This window comes from Electrona antarctica (assembly GCF_951216825.1).
Source record: "Electrona antarctica genome assembly, chromosome: 14".
NCBI classification, from domain to species: domain Eukaryota; kingdom Metazoa; phylum Chordata; class Actinopteri; order Myctophiformes; family Myctophidae; genus Electrona; species Electrona antarctica.
Window position 1 is genome coordinate 2946350 of NC_136795.1, and position 15851 is coordinate 2962200.

Consider the following 15851-nt stretch of genomic DNA (forward strand, 5'->3'; position numbering starts at 1 on the left):
TGTCTTGTGTGTGTGTGACCTCAGTGTCTTCTGTGTGACCTCAGTGTCTTCTGTGTGACCCCAGTGATTCATTCACCCCACCTCTCTGTAAACCCAGCTAATCTCATCACTCAATTTCTATCCAACCGGCCTGTCTATTTCCTCCATCTCCCCTTTTTTTCTTACCTTGCTGCTGGTGTCCTTTCCCTCTGCCTTGGATGGGACTGCAGCTTGTTGTGATGGAGCTCCCTTGTGTGGCAGTGGGCCAATTATCCCAATCCCATTTCCTGTAGCGATCCCAGAACCTGTTCCTGAGTTAGTCGCACTAGGGCGACTCTGTGGTGGAGCTGCTGCTGCCTCTGTGCTCTCCTCCGCTGCGGCAGCAGAGCCCGAGTGCAGGTGCTTCAGGTGACTCTGTGGTCGAGCTGCTGCTGCCTCTGTGCTCTCCTCCGCTGCGGCAGCAGAGCCCGAGTGCAGGTGCTTCTGCCGAAGGCAGTCGTGGCAGCGGGAGGGGTCGAAGATGTTGGGCTGGAACTTGGGACACATGGGCTCGTTCTCGCCGGAGAGGGGCATGGCACGTCCGGAGGGGAGGGGGCACTACTCGCACCCCTCATCGCATCCCAAAGAGAACACTGTGTGAAGTGAGCAGCCCAGGAAGGAAGGGGGGCAGATAAAGAGTTGGAACAGTGCAAATACATAACTCACAGTTTAACCCATTTTGGACTGAACATTTTTCTGAAAAGCCTATGTTTCTATGTCAGTGGTGCTCAACCTTTTTCATGTCAAGGACCCCCAGAATTATCTCTATTGGGCCACGGACCCCCATCTCAAAATATGTAGTTCCAGGGACCCCCCAGAAGCAAATATTTTAGTTAAAAATGTTCGCTCTGAAATATATATTCAATGCTTTGCGCCACTTTTTTTTTTTTAACTTTTATTTATGACTTTTGACAAAATGAGGTACAAACAGGTACAGTATAATCCAATTAATGTCAAAAGTACATTTCTTTCTTTTTTCCCTTTGCGCCACATTTTAACGACTTTTCAAAAATAGCAGACCTACAAGCTCGTAGCGCGCCACTCGGTGGCTCGCTATGAGCTTGTAGATCTGCTATTTTTCAATAGCTGAATTAAATGCAGGGAAGTGGACAAAACATACAGCAGAAGAATTTGCCAAATTTACACCCGATGACACACAGACCAGGGGAAAAAGATATGAGGGAAAACAGCCACTAGAAAAATACTAAAACTAGAACAGTGCCATTCCAGAGAGAGGTGTGGGAAGTGAGCATAGCCGGATGACTGATGGAGTGGATCTGTTATATTTCATGGTTTGTGCACTTTCTAAAGCGGAACTGTTGAACTGTTGTTCACAAGAGGACAGTGACATATAAGCCAGTCAGAGCAGCTATCAAAGCTCCCCACAGAATAGCATTACTACTAACCGCAAGGTACTAACAGTATTATTAAACAGCAAACACACACACACATTTCAAACCGTCTTAAACACCTGAATAAAACTAAATTATGCACAAAAATGACAGCACATTATAGGGCAATAATAGCAGTATCATTTGAAGGATTGTTTTGATCTGTAAAGACTTAAAAGTGACAAAGTAAAAAGGTGATGAACATTACCTGACAGAAATGGCTCCTGTTATCAGCTGAAGCTGAACTGGAAATATGGCATTTAGAATGAAGCCCCAGGATGAGCCGTCCGTCCATAGGACCCCCAGCAGGCACATGCCTGGTCGCCATGCTCACTATGCCCCTCTGGCTGCCAAACTCCTACATTAGATCCCATTGGCTACTTTTTGACAATGGGTGAAACTGAAGCGCACACGGCGGCCATGATGGCTCTCGGTTAACACAGCAGGAGGCCCAAGACTCAAGCACAGGCCTGGAGCCAAGATGGAGCCGGTGGCTCGGCGGTTCCTCCATTGAGGGGTTAGTATTAAATATCATGGGCTTTAGAAAGCGAAATGAAACTCTTGTGCTGGTGACAGGTGGCACGCACTGGCTCAGGTGCAGCGTAAATAAATAAACACTAGTGAGGTGTGGGCTTAACGTACATTAAAACCTACTGTACATGATGTAATAGTGTTGTTTTTGTCGACTAAAACCAAGATGAAAAATATTCGTCGACGACGAAAACTAAAACTAAGCTAAATGTATTGACAATTTCGTCAACAGATACTAGACTAAAATGTTAGGGACTAGTGGACAAGAGATCCAGTATAAGTCGTTTTACACTTGGTTGCATGCTGAGAATAGCAGATCTACAAGCTTGTAGATCTGCTATTTTCAGCAAGTATAAAATCAGCATCAAGGCCAAAATGCATTTTAGTCGACAAATCACCTGTAGATTTAGTCGACTAAAATATTATATTTAGTCGACTAAAACAAAAACATTCCTAAAATGTGACTAAAACTAAATTAAAACGTTTCCATTGACTGACTAAAACAGAAATTTGCTGCCAAAAACAACACTGATGTAACATATTCAATGATATATTCAAGAAGGATTACAATGCAGTAACTTCCTGATGTCACATTTGGAAAGGGTAGCATACTCCCTAAGATCTCTCACATACAGGTCATTTTGTATTGGAAAGAGTCCCAAGGATTAATTTGCAGATAAACAAAGATGTTGAATGGAGTGTCAAGTTTCCAGATAAACAACAGGGCAGCAGAGTGCAGATAGATTAGCTTCCACAGAGAACATGTTTGCATAAACATTTGACTAGAATGCACTTATTTGAATGTTTTTTTCCCATTTAGTTTATTCTGAGTCTCAGCAAGCACCATTAGTTATACATGGCAAGAAATATATTTAACAAAAACTAGTTTTATAGTTAAAAGAAAAGACATAAAAGGTACAAAAGGTATTTGACAATATCCAAGCCTGCAGGGTCCTGTGGATGCAGTGAGGGCAGTGTTTGAATGAAACATTTTTATTTTTTTTTAATGTCCCAACGTTCTTTCTTTTATTTGTTTCCATTTACATGAATCCATTTAGGCCTGATGTCGAAATTTAAAAAAAATGTCTTCTAAATTCTGACAGTTTTCTGAAATACCTCATGTTTCTGTATCAGTGGTGCTCAATATTTCATGTCAAGGACCCCACAAATTATATGTAATTGGCCACCGACCCCCATCTGAAAGACCCGTAAGCAAAGATTTGAGTTAAAAACGTTCGCTCTGAAATAATCTATTCAAAGCTTTGCACCACATTTTCACGATTTTTCAAAAATAGCAGACCTTCACCTTTCACAGCGAACGTTTTTAAACTAATTTTTCCTTCTGGTGGGGGTCCCTGGAAAAACACATTTTCAGATGGGGGTCCGCGGCCAAATACCGATAATTCTGTTGGGTTGTTGTGACATGAAAAGGTTTACTTTGAGCACCACCGATATCTGGACTCGGGTCTCTAAATAGGGTTAACCCATTCAGGGCGGGAACCCCTTTTGGTGTTTTAAGCATTATGTTATATTTTAGCTATTGAAAAATAGCAGATCTACAAGCTAGATCTGCTATTTTTGAAAAATCTTGAAAATGTAGCACAAATCATTGAATGTAATATTCTTTCAGAGCGAGCATTTAACTCAAATCTTTGCTTCTGGGGGGGGGTCCCTGGAACGACTGACATAGAAACAGAAAACTGTCAGGATTTAGAAGGCATTTCTAGAATGGTCCTCAGGTCTAAATCAATAGGGTTAAACCTCCGCTGCCCCAATTCTTCTCAGTCTTGGAATCTTCTGTTGCCTTTCCGTCGGCGCCTCTCCTTCGTGGTGGTCCTCCCGGGCTTGGTCTTCACGTGCTCGCCGACGTGCTTCTTGTCTGCGGTCGTACCACGTTCTCGTTTGCTTTCCTGCCTGGGCTTCCCTTTCCTCTTCTTGGACTTGGTGGACTTGGTGAGCGAGGCCGACAGGTCGCGGATCCTAACGGGAGGAGGAGGAGGAGGAGGAGGGGGTGAGAAACAACAACAACACTGAGGACATACTGAGGGAGGCCGACGGAAAGGAACACTAATAGAAAGGCAGGAAACGGCAGCCAAAGTATTGCTTCTTAGGCCTCACTCAGACCTTCACAACAGATTGTTGTATAGCTGATGCATGAGACTTGTTCACTGATGCAAGCTCGCAATTCATTTCCAATGGGAGTCACATGGTTTGACACAACATTTTTGTTGTATGAGGGGGAGGGGGTCAGTCGAAACACAGCCGAAAGCCGTACAACAAAAATGTTGTGTCAAACCATGTGACTTCCATTGGAAATGCATTGGGGCGGCCATGACACTTACCCTTTGTTTACATCTAGCATCCAACAGTGTTGTATGATAGATGTGAAGGTGTGAGTGAGGCCCTAGCAGTGTTGATTTCATAGACCAGGGGTTCCCAAACTGTGGTGCGCGAGCGCCTTCTAGGGGGTGCGTGACACGAAAAGGCTAATGGTGGTGCTATGGTTTTATTTTAAATATATTAACATATGCCAATATATGGCAACTATATGCAGAATATAGCCTATGCTGCATTTATATACTCTATATGTCATATTCAGGTTCATACACTGTATGTGCATATATGTGGATATATAGGAAATATATGTTTATATAGCTTATGCAATTTGTATTTCCATGTGGGGGGGTGCGTCAGCTAGGTCGGGAGGTAACAGGGGCCAGGGGGTGCACGGCCCAAACAGGGGGGGGGGGGGGGTGCGTCAGCTAGGTCGGGAGGTAACAGGGGCCAGGGGGTGCACGGCCCAAACAGTTTGAGAACCGCTGTCGTAGACTAAAACTAAGATGAAAAATGAACCCCTGTCGTAGACTAAAACTAAGATGAAAAATGAACCCCTGTCGTAGACTAACACTAAGATGAAAAATGAACCCCTGTCGTAGACTAAAACTAAGATGAAAAATGAACCCCTGTCGTAGACTAAAACTAAGATGAAAAATGAACCGCTGTCGTAGACTAAAACTAAGATGAAAAATGAACCCCTGTCGTAGACTAAAACTAAGATGAAAAATGAACCCCTGTCGTAGACTAAAACTAAGATGAAAAATGAACCCCTGTCGTAGACTAAAACTAAGATGAAAAATGAACCCCTGTCGTAGACTAAAACTAAGATGAAAAATGAACCGCTGTCGTAGACTAAAACTAAGATGAAAAATTAACCGCTGTCGTAGACTAAAACTAAGATGGAAAATGAACCGCTGTCGTAGACTAAAACTAAGATGAAAAATGTTCGTCGACTACCTTTTTTCCACTGACGAAAACTAAACGGAATCTAAATGAAATTTAAGCTATGGACAACAACTACAAAAAAGTAGACTAAAATGTTAGGGAGGGACTAGTGGACAAGAGATCTAGTAGAAGTCATTTTACACTAAAATCTCATAACGCGTTGTGAACTTGTAGATCGGCTATTTACAGCAAGTGTAAAATCAGTCATTACGACGGCATCAAGGCACCGCCAAACATACACTTTAGTCGACTAAATCAACTGTAGATTTAGTCGAGTAAAAATAGACTAACACTAAACCATTCCAGGTGACTAGTAAAATGTGACTAAAACGAAATGAAAACTATTCAAGAGACTACGACTAAAATCAAAACTTGCTGTCAAAAACAACACTGTTGGTTAGCTACAGCCATGATGTGAGGGGCTCAGTGGAGATGGGCTGCATGGTTAGCTACAGCCATGATGTGAGGGGCTCAGTGGAGATGGGCTGCATGGTTAGCTACAGCCATGATGTGAGGGGCTCAGTGGAGATGGGCTGCATGGTTAGCTACAGCCATGATGTGAGGGGCTCAGTGGAGATGGGCTGCATGGTTAGTGACAGCCATGATGTGAGGGGCTCAGTGGAGATGGGCTGCATGGTTAGCTACAGCCATGATGTGAGGGGCTCAGTGGAGATGGGCTGCATGGTTAGCTACAGCCATGATGTGAGGGGCTCAGTGGAGATGGGCTGCATGGTTAGTGACAGCCATGATGTGAGGGGCTCAGTGGAGATGGGCTGCATGGTTAATGACAGCCATGATGTGAGGGGCTCAGTGGAGATGGGCTGCATGGTTAGTGACAGCCATGATGTGAGGGGCTCAGTGGAGATGGGCTGCATGGTTAGTGACAGCCATGATGTGAGGGGCTCAGTGGAGATGGGCTGCATGGTTAGCTACAGCCATGATGTGAGGGGCTCAGTGGAGATGGGCTGCATGGTTAGCTACAGCCATGATGTGAGGGGCTCAGTGGAGATGGGCTGCATGGTTAGCTACAGCCATGATGTGAGGGGCTCAGTGGAGATGGGCTGCATGGTTAGCTACAGCCATGATGTGAGGGGCTCAGTGGAGATGGGCTGCATGGTTAGTGACAGCCATGATGTGAGGGGCTCAGTGGAGATGGGCTGCATGGTTAGCTACAGCCATGATGTGAGGGGCTCAGTGGAGATGGGCTGCATGGTTAGCTACAGCCATGATGTGAGGGGCTCAGTGGAGATGGGCTGCATGGTTAGCTACAGCCATGATGTGAGGGGCTCAGTGGAGATGGGCTGCATGGTTAGTGACAGCCATGATGTGAGGGGCTCAGTGGAGATGGGCTGCATGGTTAGCTACAGCCATGATGTGAGGGGCTCAGTGGAGATGGGCTGCATGGTTAGCTACAGCCATGATGTGAGGGGCTCAGTGGAGATGGGCTGCATGGTTAGCTACAGCCATGATGTGAGGGGCTCAGTGGAGATGGGCTGCATGGTTAGCTACAGCCATGATGTGAGGGGCTCAGTGGAGATGGGCTGCATGGTTAGCTACAGCCATGATGTGAGGGGCTCAGTGGAGATGGGCTGCATGGTTAGCTACAGCCATGATGTGAGGGGCTCAGTGGAGATGGGCTGCATGGTTAGCTACAGCCATGATGTGAGGGGCTCAGTGGAGATGGGCTGCATGGTTAGCTACAGCCATGATGTGAGGGGCTCAGTGGAGATGGGCTGCATGGTTAGTGACAGCCATGATGTGAGGGGCTCAGTGGAGATGGGCTGCATGGTTAGCTACAGCCATGATGTGAGGGGCTCAGTGGAGATGGGCTGCATGGTTAGTGACAGCCATGATGTGAGGGGCTCAGTGGAGATGGGCTGCATGGTTAGCTACAGCCATGATGTGAGGGGCTCAGTGGAGATGGGCTGCATGGTTAGTGACAGCCATGATGTGAGGGGCTCAGTGGAGATGGGCTGCATGGTTAGTGACAGCCATGATGTGAGGGGCTCAGTGGAGATGGGCTGCATGGTTAGCTACAGCCATGATGTGAGGGGCTCAGTGGAGATGGGCTGCATGGTTAGTGACAGCCATGATGTGAGGGGCTCAGTGGAGATGGGCTGCATGGTTAGCTACAGCCATGATGTGAGGGGCTCAGTGGAGATGGGCTGCATGGTTAGTGACAGCCATGATGTGAGGGGCTCAGTGGAGATGGGCTGCATGGTTAGTGACAGCCATGATGTGAGGGGCTCAGTGGAGATGGGCTGCATGGTTAGTGACAGCCATGATGTGAGGGGCTCAGTGGAGATGGGCTGCATGGTTAGTGACAGCCATGATGTGAGGGGCTCAGTGGAGATGGGCTGCATGGTTAGTGACAGCCATGATGTGAGGGGCTCAGTGGAGATGGGCTGCATGGTTAGCTACAGCCATGATGTGAGGGGCTCAGTGGAGATGGGCTGCATGGTTAGCTACAGCCATGATGTGAGGGGCTCAGTGGAGATGGGCTGCATGGTTAGCTACAGCCATGATGTGAGGGGCTCAGTGGAGATGGGCTGCATGGTTAGTGACAGCCATGATGTGAGGGGCTCAGTGGAGATGGGCTGCATGGTTAGCTACAGCCATGATGTGAGGGGCTCAGTGGAGATGGGCTGCATGGTTAGTGACAGCCATGATGTGAGGGGCTCAGTGGAGATGGGCTGCATGGTTAGTGACAGCCATGATGTGAGGGGCTCAGTGGAGATGGGCTGCATGGTTAGCTACAGCCATGATGTGAGGGGCTCAGTGGAGATGGGCTGCATGGTTAGCTACAGCCATGATGTGAGGGGCTCAGTGGAGATGGGCTGCATGGTTAGCTACAGCCATGATGTGAGGGGCTCAGTGGAGATGGGCTGCATGGTTAGCTACAGCCATGATGTGAGGGGCTCAGTGGAGATGGGCTGCATGGTTAGCTACAGCCATGATGTGAGGGGCTCAGTGGAGATGGGCTGCATGGTTAGCTACAGCCATGATGTGAGGGGCTCAGTGGAGATGGGCTGCATGGTTAGTGACAGCCATGATGTGAGGGGCTCAGTGGAGATGGGCTGCATGGTTAGCTACAGCCATGATGTGAGGGGCTCAGTGGAGATGGGCTGCATGGTTAGCTACAGCCATGATGTGAGGGGCTCAGTGGAGATGGGCTGCATGGTTAGCTACAGCCATGATGTGAGGGGCTCAGTGGAGATGGGCTGCATGGTTAGTGACAGCCATGATGTGAGGGGCTCAGTGGAGATGGGCTGCATGGTTAGTGACAGCCATGATGTGAGGGGCTCAGTGGAGATGGGCTGCATGGTTAGCTACAGCCATGATGTGAGGGGCTCAGTGGAGATGGGCTGCATGGTTAGCTACAGCCATGATGTGAGGGGCTCAGTGGAGATGGGCTGCATGGTTAGCTACAGCCATGATGTGAGGGGCTCAGTGGAGATGGGCTGCATGGTTAGCTACAGCCATGATGTGAGGGGCTCAGTGGAGATGGGCTGCATGGTTAGCTACAGCCATGATGTGAGGGGCTCAGTGGAGATGGGCTGCATGGTTAGCTACAGCCATGATGTGAGGGGCTCAGTGGAGATGGGCTGCATGGTTAGCTACAGCCATGATGTGAGGGGCTCAGTGGAGATGGGCTGCATGGTTAGCTACAGCCATGATGTGAGGGGCTCAGTGGAGATGGGCTGCATGGTTAGTGACAGCCATGATGTGAGGGGCTCAGTGGAGATGGGCTGCATGGTTAGCTACAGCCATGATGTGAGGGGCTCAGTGGAGATGGGCTGCATGGTTAGCTACAGCCATGATGTGAGGGGCTCAGTGGAGATGGGCTGCATGGTTAGCTACAGCCATGATGTGAGGGGCTCAGTGGAGATGGGCTGCATGGTTAGTGACAGCCATGATGTGAGGGGCTCAGTGGAGATGGGCTGCATGGTTAGCTACAGCCATGATGTGAGGGGCTCAGTGGAGATGGGCTGCATGGTTAGTGACAGCCATGATGTGAGGGGCTCAGTGGAGATGGGCTGCATGGTTAGTGACAGCCATGATGTGAGGGGCTCAGTGGAGATGGGCTGCATGGTTAGCTACAGCCATGATGTGAGGGGCTCAGTGGAGATGGGCTGCATGGTTAGTGACAGCCATGATGTGAGGGGCTCAGTGGAGATGGGCTGCATGGTTAGTGACAGCCATGATGTGAGGGGCTCAGTGGAGATGGGCTGCATGGTTAGCTACAGCCATGATGTGAGGGGCTCAGTGGAGATGGGCTGCATGGTTAGTGACAGCCATGATGTGAGGGGCTCAGTGGAGATGGGCTGCATGCTGGGTTCAGATCATTAACCCATTTTGGACTGAGGTCGATTCAAAAAATAGGCTTCTAAATCCTAACATTTTTCTGAAAAACCCATGTTTCTATGTCAGTGGTGCTCAACCTTTTTCATGTCAAGGATTCCCAGAAGTATCTCTATTGGGCCACGGACCCCCATCTCAAAATATGTAGTTCCAGGGACCCCCCCAGAAGCCAATATTTTAGTTAAAAATGTTCGCTCTGAAATATATATTCAAAGATTTGCACCACATTACAAGCTCATAGCGCGCCACTCGGTGGCGCGCTATGAGCTTGTAGAACTGCTATTTTTCAATAGCTAAAGCATAACATAATGCTTAAAACACCAAGAGGGGTTCCCGCCCAAAAATGTGTTAAGCCTGATTATTATACTTAGTTGTACGTAGGTGTTGTAAACTGAAAATAGCTGAAAGAGTTTGTAGGTCAGCTTTTTTTTCTTGTTGCACAACCACGTGCAACTAAAGTATAACTCTGGCTTTAGTCCGCTGTGTATCATAGAAATATTTAATATATATGTAAATATACACAAATAAATATTCAATATAGGCTACATGTAAATATACACAAAGAAATATTTTAAATATGGTGCGTCACAGCAGTAATGGTAACTTACTGAAGGATATAAGTGTCTGTGTGTGTGTGTGTGTGTGTTAGGGCATTAAGCAACTAGTCGACTAGTAAATCCACTAGTCGACCTTGTTGGTACTAGTTGACTAGTTGATAAGAATTTTTTTTTGTAGGCCTCAAGATCAGGTAGATTATAGTTATAGTCCCCATGTACACAGTTTTTCAATGTACAAATATTTTTTTTTTTTTACATAATAGGTAGTTAAACAACTAGTCGACTAGTACAAATGACTAGAAGTGAATGCCCTAGTGTGTGTGTGTGTGTGTGTGTGTGTGTGTGTGTATGTGTATGTGTGTGTGTGTGTGTGTGTGTGTGTGTGTATGTGTGTATGTGTGTGTGTGTGTGTGTGTGTGTAATTACTTTTTGTTGAGGATGGGCTGGTTTTTGCTTTTTGGCATGGCAACCATTCTCTCCTGCCCCTCTCCTCCTCCCTCCTTCTTTTCACCTTCTCCAGGGACCTTAATAATGCAACAGATGACACAGTCATTATTATTATTGTAGGGCGGCTGTGGCTCAGGAGGTAGAGCAGGTCGTCCAATGATCCCTGGGTCGGCGGTTCGAATCCCGGCTCCTCCTGTCCACATGTCCAAGTGTCCTTGGGCAAGACACTGAACCTTACATTGCCTCCAATGAGTCGGTCGGTGTGAGCTCGCCACCATTGGTGTGTGAATGTGGGAAGTGAGGACGCAGGCGTCGACTGTTCGCCACTTCACCTCCCAATGTATGAATGAATGAACCATTTTAAAGCACTTGGAAAAGCGCTATAAAAATGCAATTCATTATCATTATTATTATACTGCTGTGAATACATGTACAGTACATACAATGTCATATCCGGAGGGTTAACCCATTTAGACCTGAGCTCGATTCTACAAATGTCTTCTAAAATCCTGAAGAACCCCATGTTTCTATGTCAGTCATTCTCAAACATTTTCATGTCAAGGACATGGAATGGTTTACTCGACCGAAGATTATCTGTAATTGGCTGCCGACCCCCATCTGAAAATATGTTTTTCCAGGGACACCCCAGAAGCAAAGATATGAGTTAATAGGCTTCAATCTCCACTAATCTACCAACGAATGTAACCATTTATGGCACACTTTACCTGATCTGGAAAAAGGCTGCCGGGCCCTGTGAGGTCGAGGTCATTGATGGTTGTCACGGTGACGGTGTGGTTGGGATGATCATACTGGATAGATTCTGTTGTGGCTGTTATTGCCTCCTCCAAATCATCTTTATCCTCCTCTGATGCATGGGGGAAAAAAAGAGTGGGAGATAGAGAGACTCAGAGATGGAGTCTGTGCTGAAATCCATGCTATAGCAACAATGTTTTAAATGAACTAAATGTTTTCTAAAAGACGTCATATCTTAAAACTCACAATATAATCATAATTATATCAACAGCTAATGTTATGTTACACACGTTAACGTGTTCCCAGGTTGAAACTCACCGAGGGCCTCTGTTCTTTCCTTGAGCATCTCCGTGTATTCTCTGTGTCTCTGAAATGAGACAGAAACAAGTCATTTGGTCGGGGTGCATACTTAGTTTAGACTAGTCATGGGTTAAGGTTAGGTTTAGGTGTGCTGCCCCGTGGGAGGTTAGGTTTAGGGTGAGGGTTTGACTTTGAGATAGGTTGTAGTTGTAGGACTAATGACTGGTCTAACCAATGACTAGTCGTCACCCCTTCTGTCAACAGTCTCCGTCCCTTGTAGTTCAAAATAGTTCTATATTAAGTTATATATGATTGTAATACTAATCATTACAATAGTGTTTGTTCAGTCCAGGTCTACCGGTCTTTATTTAAGAGCTGTAAGCTCTTAAATAAAACACAAAATACATTTTCAGGTGTCGTGTTACCAATTTCATCCAATTAATTCACCTTTTCCTTGACTTTCTTCAGCTCTTCTTTGATCTTCTTCTGTATGTCTGCTACCGCTGCCTTCTTCCTCTCCACCTTTCTCTTGTGGAAGCCTGTGAGGTATTCCCTTCACAGACAGACAGACAGACAGGACCAGGTGGAACAATCAACTCACAGACAGGACCAGGTGGAACAATCAACTCACAGACAGGACCAGGTGGAACAGTCAACTCACAGACAGGGACCAGGTGGAACAATCAACTCACAGACAGGACCAGGTGGAACAATCAACTCACAGACAGGACCAGGTGGAACAGTCAACTCACAGACAGGGACCAGGTGGAACAATCAACTCACAGACAGGACCAGGTGGAACAATCAACTCACAGACAGGACCAGGTGGAACAATCAACTCACAGACAGGGACCAGGTGGAACAGTCAACTCACAGACAGGACCAGGTGGAACAATCAACTCACAGACAGGACCAGGTGGAACAATCAACTCACAGACAGGACCAGATGGAACAATCAACTCACAGACAGGACCAGGTGGAACAATCAACTCACAGACAGGACCAGGTGGAACAATCAACTCACAGACAGGACCAGGTGGAACAATCAACTCACAGACAGGACCAGGTGGAACAATCAACTCACAGACATGACCAGGTGGAACAATCAACTCACAGACAGGACCAGGTGGAACAATCAACTCACAGACAGGACCAGGTGGAACAGTCAACTCACAGACAGGGACCAGGTGGAACAATCAACTCACAGACAGGACCAGGTGGAACAATCAACTCACAGACAGGACCAGGTGGAACAGTCAACTCACAGACAGGGACCAGGTGGAACAATCGACTCAGACATGGACCAGGTGGAACAATCAACTCAGACATGGACCAGGTGGAACAATCAACTCACAGACAGGACCAGGTGGAACAATCAACTCACAGACATGGACCAGGTGGAACAATCAACTCACAGACAGGACCAGGTGGAACAATCAACTCACAGACAGGACCAGGTGGAACAATCAACTCACAGACATGGACCAGGTGGAACAATCAACTCACAGACAGGACCAGGTGGAACAATCAACTCACAGACAGGGACCAGGTGGAACAATCAACTCACAGACAGGACCAGGTGGAACAATCAACTCACAGACAGGGACCAGGTGGAACAATCAACTCACAGACAGGACCAGGTGGAACAATCAACTTGCGTGGCCTTTACTACAGTTTACATTACACCAGTGGTTCCCAAAACCTTTTCATGTCAAGGACCCCCAAATTGACACTAATTAGCCTGCGGACGTCCATTTGAAAAGATATGCCATGGACCCCCATAAGAGAAGATTTCTACGGCTCTAGCGGTGATTTATATCTCTGCCTGGGACCCCCCGATTTATATTAATAACCAATGTTAATTTAACTCTGAGAAATAGAACTAAATGGACCCTAACGGGCCGGTCCATTTGGTTCCATTTGTACACTCTCAGAGTTACTATACTATAATGGTCCATTTCCAAACTATCATTTAGCTGGGGAGTCGGGACCCCCTGGAACTCCCTCAAGGACCCCTGGGGGTCCCAGGATCCCACTTTGAGAACCCCTGCATAACTGCATTACACATCACCTCCATAACAAGTGGTTGATTTGTATAAGTTCTCAAAAGTGGGGTTCGGCGCCGGGGATCCCCAGAAGTCCTGGAGGGGGTTGAAATGAAATGAAATGAAATGATTACTATATTTACCCAGGGTATCTGGGCTAAGCTCAAGAACTTGTTTCCAGCCAGGCCCTGCTCATAGAACACATTTCATCGTAGTGGTTCAATGCCTTGTTCAAGGGCACTTCAGCGGTGGTAATTTTAACGTGTCGGACAGCTGATTCGAACTAGCGACCTTCCGGTATCAAGACCGCTCCGCTATCCGTTCGGCCACTGCTGCCATGTTACAAGGGGGTCCTCAGCTAAATGTGTTAGTATAGCATCATAATCAGGTTGACCACTTTAGACTTTATCTGGATTGCCACAAAAAGTTAACCATAACCCGTTCTCACCAATATTCTTTCAGGATGGCTTCAAAGTAATACAAATTACAAATGTATTCGTATATTAACACTTGTCTAGACAACAGCACACAATTTTAAACAGTTTAAGCAGTACTTAACTTGCCGTCGATATGTTTTAGAAATATATATCTAACTTTTTATGTCGGTTTACAGGAGAAAAGAACAGGCAGAAAATATCACATGCCACCAAAGAGCACCTTTGAAGCTGCATATGCAATAACCAGGTGATTTATGTACACATACACCTTTGTTATTGTGTCTTTAAATGTCTTAATGAATTGAATACACAGGACCACAATGGAAACAAGCCCTCGGGGCTTTTTGTGTTATCCTTTTGGTATTATTGTATAATCGTACCGCTGTGTTTTGATACATCTTCAATCAATCATTGAAATCAAACATTGATTCATAGTCAAAACAAAAACACCGGTTAGCTGCCACTGGCTATAAAGGCACAAACAAGCTCAATTACTTACTGTCGATCTGCATCGTCAAATGTAACGATGCATTTCTCATTTCTTTTCTTATATCCGGGCTTGAAGTTTTTGCTAGTTTTGGACGCATTATGTGACTTGTTCAAGTACTTCATATTTACACACGTGTGTTTGTGTGTGTGTGTGTGTGTAGAGTTCGTTTTGTCTTCTTCCTGTTCAGTGCATGTGCGTCCAACAATTATGTCCGACTTGAAACTAACGCTCCTTTCCCTCAGTCCGGTCCGGATCCTATGGCCAGGTTAAAGGACCACTTCACCACTTTTCAACCTATCTTCATATAATAGGTCCTCACTCATACATTTGTCAATCAATCAATTCAATAAAATACGATCTATAAAATAGCTCAAGGCTCTATTGCTGATTACTTAGGTTAGAACCCACCACAGTGGTGTCCAATTAGAACTTAAACCAGGATGCTTTGACTTCTGCCCTCTCCCTGAAGCAGACCCTTGTTATATATTCTCTGACTATGCTTGTCACGATGACTAAGCCAGTTAGATCTATCCATATGTGGTTCTACCACATCTATCTGATATCAGCACTAGGTCGGCTCGGGCCAAATATAGGGATTGTCATACTAGACATGTCATATGTCATATAGCCGGGCCCAACGTCCTAGTCGGATATCCCCATATATGGGGACTAAATATCCAATGAGCAACTACTCAGATCCAACAACATGACTGAAAGTGAGAGTCTTCGTTACAGATCTCTATGATAGTCTTGATCCAATGCTATTATTCTATGTTTGTTTTCATAAAATAATGCCCTCATTCGTCATAGTGTCCAGGCAAGGGGTTGACAATAAAGGTTGGGTTCACATGGGCAGATTAAAAATCAACTCACAAGTTCACAACCTCCAGAGCCTATGGCTCTATGATCTATGGCTCTTACAACCTCTATGATCACAACCTCCAGAGCCTATGGCTCTATGATCTATGGCTCTTACAACCACAATGATCACAACCTCCAGAGCCTATGGCTCTTACAACCTCTATGATAACAACCTCCAGAGCCTATGGCTCTTACAACCTCTATGATCACAACCTCCAGACTATATGGCTCTATGATCTATGGCTTAATGGCTCTTACAACCTCTATGATCACAAACCATTATAGAGACACTTGCCCTTCAGACAAGTACAGGTCATGTTCTACTTGCCCCTCAGACAAGTACAGGTCATGTTCTACTTGCCCTTCAGACCAGTACA

At 46.2% G+C, this 15851-nt stretch overlaps 1 protein-coding gene across 1 annotated transcript; it reads right to left on the reverse strand.

Moving 5' to 3' along the window:
• Positions 1-3633: 3633 nt before the first annotated feature.
• On the reverse strand, positions 3634-14854 carry nol12 (nucleolar protein 12). The gene is made up of 6 exons (XM_079521063.1): positions 14623-14854; positions 12089-12194; positions 11660-11708; positions 11314-11453; positions 10568-10665; positions 3634-3920 (listed from the first exon to the last, which is right to left on the reverse strand). The coding sequence occupies exons 1-6, from the start codon at positions 14733-14735 to the stop codon at positions 3722-3724; spliced, it is 705 nt and encodes a 234-aa protein (XP_079377189.1). The 5' UTR covers positions 14736-14854; the 3' UTR covers positions 3634-3721.
• Positions 14855-15851: the final 997 nt, after the last annotated feature.